Source organism: Protobothrops mucrosquamatus, unplaced genomic scaffold, assembly GCF_001527695.2.
Source record: "Protobothrops mucrosquamatus isolate PMUCROS unplaced genomic scaffold, P.Mucros_1.0 scaffold1860, whole genome shotgun sequence".
In the NCBI taxonomy this organism is placed as follows: domain Eukaryota; kingdom Metazoa; phylum Chordata; class Lepidosauria; order Squamata; family Viperidae; genus Protobothrops; species Protobothrops mucrosquamatus.
This window is the reverse complement of record NW_015387989.1, coordinates 328,033-335,580: the sequence shown is the minus strand read 5'-3', so window position 1 is coordinate 335,580 and position 7,548 is coordinate 328,033. Positions and strand designations below refer to the sequence as shown.

At 50.1% G+C, this 7,548-nt stretch overlaps 1 protein-coding gene across 1 annotated transcript; it reads right to left on the bottom strand.

The window, feature by feature from the left end:
* Positions 1-1,878: 1,878 nt before the first annotated feature.
* On the bottom strand, positions 1,879-6,849 carry LOC107294186 (adenosine receptor A2a-like). Its single transcript, XM_015823396.1, has 2 exons — positions 6,487-6,849; positions 1,879-2,771 (listed from the first exon to the last, which is right to left on the bottom strand). The coding sequence occupies exons 1-2, from the start codon at positions 6,834-6,836 to the stop codon at positions 1,907-1,909; spliced, it is 1,215 nt and encodes a 404-aa protein (XP_015678882.1). The 5' UTR covers positions 6,837-6,849; the 3' UTR covers positions 1,879-1,906.
* Positions 6,850-7,548: the final 699 nt, after the last annotated feature.

Genomic DNA, 7,548 nt, shown 5'->3' with positions numbered 1-7,548 from the left:
TGCCGGGCGGGGGCTTCTCTGCCAGGCTGGCTTCACGACTTCAAGCTCAGAAGCAAGAGGGACCATAATGGGGGTGGTGGTCTGAGGGACCATAATGGGGGGGGATGCAGTCCTTCTTGCCTTTGCTCCTTCAAGGCCCCCCCTGTCTCTCCTGCATCCAGTTGTCTTGCCAGGGCTGGGCAGCTGGAGAGGAGCAGGGGGGGGGCTGCTTCTGAAGGACCTGGGCTTTTTGGATCCCAGGTTTGTCAGACTCTTCCAGGACTTCGTTCAAAGAAACACAAGTCTATTTTTAACTGTGGGTTTCTGCTTGCACGGAACGCAATGCCATGGCAGCCTGGGCATCTCTTCCTGCCAGAGGGGCTCTCCCTGGGGACAGGCGTTGAGCAGCCATTTCTTGGTTTCCCTGCCAAGCGGTGGCTTTGAAGAGGCCCAAACGGGCCCCCTCACCCTCTCCTTGCTCCAGGCACTCTCCAGAAGAGCTCCACGTGAGATCGGATTTCAACACTATTAGCCTTAGTTAGCATGGCCGGGGATTATGGGAACTGTGGTGCAATACAAGGCAACCTGTGTCCCTGGTTTCAACCTCAGTGGTGCCGATTCCTCATACAGGATAGTAGGATTTCCATTTGCGCCACTCCGAGCCACAGTTTAGTTTGTGTGGCCCACAAACCACGGGCAGCCTGCCAAGCACCCGTGTCCGCCTGCATTTCTTGAAAACCCAATCAATCCACCAAGGCTGCCAATGTTGCCACCGCTGCCTTGACAGGCCCGGTGCCAAGAGCCTCCCAAGCCTCCAGGCTTCACTGGCACTGGCTCCATGACGGCCACCCTGCCACTATCCACAAACAGCTGGTAGCCGTGCCCGCTACCCCTTGGCAGCTCACAATTATTTCTAATTGATCAGCGTGGCCTTTCCTCCGGTCTATGGGGACATTTTCAATTAAAGTAGCATGATTGGCACCTTTCATTGTTTAAAGTCTGTTTTATGCTTTTGTAAAAAAGTATAATATTTAGTCAGAAAAAAAATTCAAGAGAAAGCAGAAAAGAATCAGGAGAAGGATCCTAACAGACAGAAGGTTTAGCAAACACAGCAGCAAGAAAAAGACTGGAAGAGGGAGCTGTTGTCTCAAGGGCCCTGAGAGACACCAATCCCCCATCCCATCCCATCCTGGCTGCAGAAGACTCTTCTTCGGTCTCCAAACGGCCAGCTCCTTCTGCCTGGGGAGGGGTTGCTTCCCCTCCCCTCTTCTTCCTGTCAGCCCCATCCCCGCTCTGCCCACTGGACCGGACCTGGGCAGCCATTTGCGTCCGATGAGAGAGTCCCCCTGGGGAGGAAGCTTTGCTCTCCCTCTGTGCCCCACAACCCCAGTGGAAGGAGAGTAGCTGAAAGCAACTAGGTTGCACTGAAGAATCCTCTACTTGCATTCTTACACTAACAACAGCATTTACACAATGATTGTCCAGTTTTCTAGCCAAGCAGCTGGATGGACTCAGTGAGCACGACCGGTAGTCAGCCTTCCCCTCCCCCTCCTGCAGCCAAAGGTGCAGCTTCCTTGCCCTTTGAGTCTCTAAGTGCATTTGGACTGTGGCAAAATGTGGCCACCGAACTGGCACGATGGCGTGGGCTATTGCCCCTCTCCCATTCCCCGAGGCCCCTTAAGCATCCACCATGGGTATGCTTGGCTTGCTGACCCTCGCCTGCAAAGACTCCTGCCTGCTTCTGGTGCCCTCCGCCTCTCCTGGCAGGCCTCTTCTCCCCCAACCCTTCAGAAGGGCTGAACGGACTCCTCGTTTCTTAATGCTGCAGCCTAGGAAGATTCAGCCCCAGCATCCTCAGGACCCCTTTGAGGCTTCCAGTGAAGCCTCCGTGTTACCATAAAACCCAGGAACCCCAAGAGGCTCCTGGCTAAGCGGTTCCATTTTTCTGGAGCTCCCCATTTTTGCAGGGAAGTACAAGGTGCCCATTCACTTCTCCAGCTAGCCCATTTTGGTTGGGGGTCCATTCCATGCAGATGCTCTCCCCCCCAGAACCAGCCCCATGGATGCCCCTGAAGTCTCTGCCGGAGCAGAACTCCAGGGAATATTTGCTGATCTGCACAGTGGTGTTTTCAGTCTCCCCGTCGTGAGCAGACGTCCTCCGGCTGGCAGTGGCGGATCTGAAGCCTTGCTTCCTGCACAGGATGTGCTGCTGGATGATTTTCCTGAAGGTGCAGCGGAACTCTCGGATCTGGTACGCGTAGATCAGGGGGTTCACCACGGAGTTGGCATGGGACAAGATAATGGCCAGGTACATGACCCCGGGGGGAGGCTCTCTGCAAGTAGGGCAGAAGAGAGTGAAGCAATTGATCAGGTGTAATGGGAGCCAGCATATAGCAAACATCCCAACAATGAAGGCCAAGGATTTTGCTGCATGGACCTCTTTTTGTAAAATGTATCGGGATCGTTCCCCGTGCATCATCTTGTTTTCCATTTGCTTGAGCTGCTGCCGGGCTGTCATGAAGATCTTCAAGTAGATCCCAAACATCAGAAGGAGAGGAAGCAGCACGCATGCAAAGAAGTTGTAGTAGACCATGTAATCCATGGTGACCACAGTCGCAAAGAAGCAATGCATCATATTGCTGCTGCAGTTGGTTCTATTCTCGCTTTGCCCATTCTCTTCCAGAGTCTTTCTGTGCCAGCCCAGCATTGGCGTCAGGCCAATAATAAAGGATAAGAACCAACAGATGGCTATGACTCCCTTGGCACGTGAGTTGGTCACTAGAGCATTGTACCTGAAAGAAGAGCAGAGAAAGGCAATGCATGAAATCCGATCTACACGGGAAGGGAAGAGAGCAGAACTGATCAATTGATAGAATCTGTCCAGCTTCTTCTTGCTGCAGAACCACTCCACTGCAACAGGAGAGAGCTGGGATCAGGGGCCGTGGAACGTGGCCAGCAATGGGTGGATTGACTAACAGTGGGACTCAATCCACCTCCTCAGCAGATCTCAAGCCATGCCCAGCATTGCCCTCAGTTCCAACTAGATCCTTCTTTTGAGGTAGATGAGAACTGAACCCCATACTTGAAAACCTGTTGTTTTTTTAAAAGGCTTTGTTAAGTTCATTCTAAAAGGATCCTCTATGAACAGGAAGCCCAGGATTTGTGATTCTATCCACGCTGTAAATAATCTGGGGGTTTGTTCACTGTGGAGTTCCTCAAAGAACTCTGGAAACTTCATCTTGGAATAGCAAGGATGTCTGTTGGGGGCTCCATTCACACGGCTACAGTTCCCAACCATGAAGGTGAGGACATTTTAAGGCGGTGGGAATCACCTTCTGGTATCACCAGGACTCGGCACAGCCAGAATCCCTTCCCAGCTGCAAGGAGTGAAGGGCCTGGGGGCAAGATCCATGCCCACCCCCACGACACTATCAGTTGAGAGTGGAGGGGAAAACCCAAAATTGCCCCATAGACTCATCTTTGACCAGTGCGCACTCAGACCCAAATACAACACAGTGAGCCAATAGCTGAAATCAAGTTTCATGTGGCATTTGTTGTAATGAAGACAAGGATCATATAAATTGATGGTTGGGATAATTGGGTAATATCAATCGGGTAATATCAATTCCTGGAACCAATGACATGAGGAGCTTTATTCTGCCCATGCTGATATTTTTTTTTCCTTTACAAAGAGATTTCTGATCAATATTGGAAATTCCTGGAACTCACTGGCGCTCCACAGAAGGGCCTTGAGACCAGCAGTGGTGGGGCTGATGGAGCCTGAAGATTGCCTGCTCCAGAAGTCGGGGGGGGGGGGGCTCTCCTGGGCATCAACAAGGGAAGGGGCCTTTGCCCCAAAAGACAGCTTACAAATCATGTAAATTATTTTTAAAAATTAAGAATGAATGAAATACCACTGGTGTCCTAGTTTTATTTTGAGAAGCGCTGGGACTGGCTGTGCCAAGAGTGGCCTCTGCCAGGAGGGGGATCCCCGATCCGTTTGTGGGAGGCCCTGCCTGCTCCCTGTCAAGCTCCATCCGTGGTGGGCAAAGAGCAGAAGCCTAACAAGGGCTGAGAAGAGACAAGAAGCCCCTTCTGAGGAATCTTCAGAAGTACAATCTGTGACTTAATTTATGCTTATTTTTCCAGATAAACAATGTCTGAATTCTCTAATCAAGGCACTGGAAAGGAAAGCTATTTTGCTTTCCATTTTTGTCCAGGTCCTGCCTTTAGGCTTCTGGGTGGTCAAGCTCAGATTATTGGTCACAAGACTTCTGGCCGGTTCCACTTCCCAAGGCTGGAGGCTGGTCGGCCACAGGCAGCCCCCACATCTTCTCAAATTGAGGGGGGCAAACTGAGTATCTTAACACCTGGAGGGGCTGTGAAAGATCCAGCAAATGTTTGCCAAAGATGTTGCTTTAAAAAAAACAAAAACAAACGTTTCCAGAAAAGTGCCTTTTCGAGATCCAGTCTTGATGTTGGATATAAAATTAATAATGTTCACCATCTTATGTGCCACTGATGAACACTGAGTGTGGCTGTCTGGTGCACCTGCAAAATGTATTAAGCATTCCTATGTTTCTTCACCCAAATCATTATTATAAAATCCTAAAATATAAAGTTTCCAGGTTTGATCCTTGCACCTCACTCAGATTTGATTCTCCGGTCGATTTTTAGCCAATTATATATCAACTTAATTTTCATCCCATCCAACTTTGTTGTTTTTAATGTTTTAATTGGTTGAGTTTTATAGTTTTTAAAATTATTTTATGTTATTTAATTTTTGATTAGGAGCAGCCCAGAGTTGGTTGAATGTAAATGTTTTAAATGAATAAACTGACACTTAACTAGTCTGCCAATCAGAATGTCCTGGACTAGCTTTCCGATGCTCTACCTCAATCAAAACAGATTAAATCTGCAGTGTTTCATCTTATAGGTCAGTCTCCTAATCTGCTTCAAGGATCTCCCCAATACTGATGTCAGATTGGTAGTTCCCCGTAGATTCCTTTCCCTTCTTTTGAAGAAAGGACATTTGCTCTCTGTCACTTTCATAATTTCTCCAGGTTTTCCCAAAGAGAAAGCTTCTCCCAGCACATATGCCAGTTTGTTCTTTGTGGACTGAAACTCAGATATTCCCCACCTCAAGCTTCAATTCCGCCCCTTTGTCCTGTTTTCCCATCTCCTAATGGAAAGCACTTCTTGTCGCAGAAAACTGGGGCAAAAAAGGATTTGGGTATCTCTCTCTCTTTTTGGGGGGGTCGTTGTTAGCTCATAACATTTCATTGTCCCCATTAAGCAGCAAATATTTTGATTCTTTTAATTTACAAACATCTAAAAAAAGCCTTTTGCTGTTCTAAAAGTCTTTCTCCAACCTACACAGAGTGCCTTGCTGCTGAACAGCTCCAGAAATTCTTGAATAAACCATTTTCTAGATTCAGTTTCATGCAATTCTAACCCAGGTTTTGAGCTGGAACTGCCTGGGTCACCTTTTAAGGCCGGTGCAAGAGGGAAGGGAGGTGGTTGACGGTTGTCTTGGGCTATGCCGCCACTCCACCTGGGCATCCTGTTGGAGCCTTCCTGGCTAGGAAGCCGGGACTTTGTTATTTCAGGATGGGGCTACTCCTTGCATAACAGGGGATGGCTGCTTTCTCCTGGGCAATTTTGCTGTGGGGTTCCCTCCTGGAACCGGGGCCCATGTCCTTTAGCCTCTGGGGCAGCTGATTCAGGGACAAGGGTTGAGATGTCACAAGATACAAAGAACTTCTGCCATCGCTCTCTTTTCAGCAGATGAAGGTAATACCGCTGAGTCCCTAAAGGCTGTGAATGAGGCAATGGCTAATCAACTGAAAGGCAGAAGTCCTGTCGTGGGGTGACTTCTGTGTCTGCAAAGAAGCGCTCTGCCTGTTTGGGGCCAGCAGGAGCCCATTGTGCTGTGCATGGCAATCACAAGCACCCGGGGTGGGCACAGGCCCTGCTAAATCACAACCTTGGAATTCTGCAGAGAAGCCCCTCATAATGGCGCAGTAGCCAATATCTGAGGGGCTGCCACAAAGAAGAGGGGGTGGAGGTCAACCTATTCTCCAAAGCACCAGAAGGTAAGGGAAGAAGCAATGGATGGAAGCTAATCAAGGAGAGAAGCGACCTGGAATTAAGGAGAAACTTACTAACAGTGAGGACAATTAACCAGTGGAAGGGCTTGCCTTCAGAAATCATGGATGCTCCATCCCCGGATGCTTTTAAGAGATTGAACAGCCACCTGTCTGAAATAGTATAGGGCAGGGGTAGGCAACCTCGGCTCTTTGATGACTCGTGGACTTCAACTCCCAGAATTCCTGAGTCAGCATAGCTGACTCAGGAATTCTGGGAGTTGAAGTCCACGAGTCATCAAAGAGCCGAGGTTGCCTACCCCTGGTATAGGGTCTCCTGCTTGAGCAGGGGGTTGGACTAGAAGAGCTCCAAGGTCCCTTCCAACTCTGTTATTCAGTTCTGCATCTTTGGCATATTTACCTGAGAGGGATACGGATAGCAATAATCCGATCAATGGCAATAGCCAGAAGACTGAAGATGGAGCTCTGGGTCAGCACCAGGACAAAGCAGGCGATGAAGAGGCAGCCGTAGAAGAAGGCACAGAAGCCAGTGCTGATCGTGATGGCAAAGGGGATGGCCAGGACCCCCACCGCAATGTCAGCTACCGCCAGGGAAGCCACAAAGTAATTGGTGACGTTCTGCAGATTGCTGTTGAGATAGACGGCCCAACAGACCAGGACGTTCCCGAAGATGGCCAGAAGGGCAATGACCAGTTCAAAGACAATGTAGATGATGTTGGTAAGGAAGTTCTTGTCCCCAGGCACGAGCATGGTGAGGGTGGCTCAAGACGGGGCCTGGGAACCCTCGTGTCCATAGCTGCAGGCCTCTTCAGGCTGCAATGGCAGAGAGGGCGGGCCGGCCTTCAGGAGGCCAAGGCTTGGCCATGCTCCAGGCAGTGCAGAAAACGGAGCCGATTCATTCTCCAGATGGCCGCCAAACGCCTGTTTCTGTGCAAAAGTCCCTGGGCGATTCCTTGCCTTTGCTGCAGGCCTCCTGGCAGGGACAGCAGCTCTTCACTTCTCCTCCCAGAGGACCACTTTTGGAGAGGGTGCAGAGGATATTCCGTGGGACATTCTGTGGGTGGGGGGAGGAGGAGGAGGAGGAGGAGAAGAGAGAAAAAGATGCTGAGAACATCCAGATGCAAGCCAAGAGACATCCTTCAAAGGAGCAGCCTCCACTCAGGCCACCCCTGAGCTTTCAGAGTGGTAAAGCTTATTGTTTATTCCACGGACCGGAAAGTGTGTGGTTTTGTGTGCTGCCTGCATCCCACAGATGCAGCTTTGCTTGCTTGTGCGGCCCGGTTGGTGGCATGCCACAGCCCGGTACCGGTCCACGGACCGGGGATTGGGGACCCCTGCTTTAGTATATTCCACCTTTCATTCAGGAGTTCAAGTGGTTCCCCGGACCCTTATTCCCCACAACACCACTTTGTGAGGAAAGTGGGGAGAGGAGGGTCTCCCATTCCTAGACCAACACCCATAT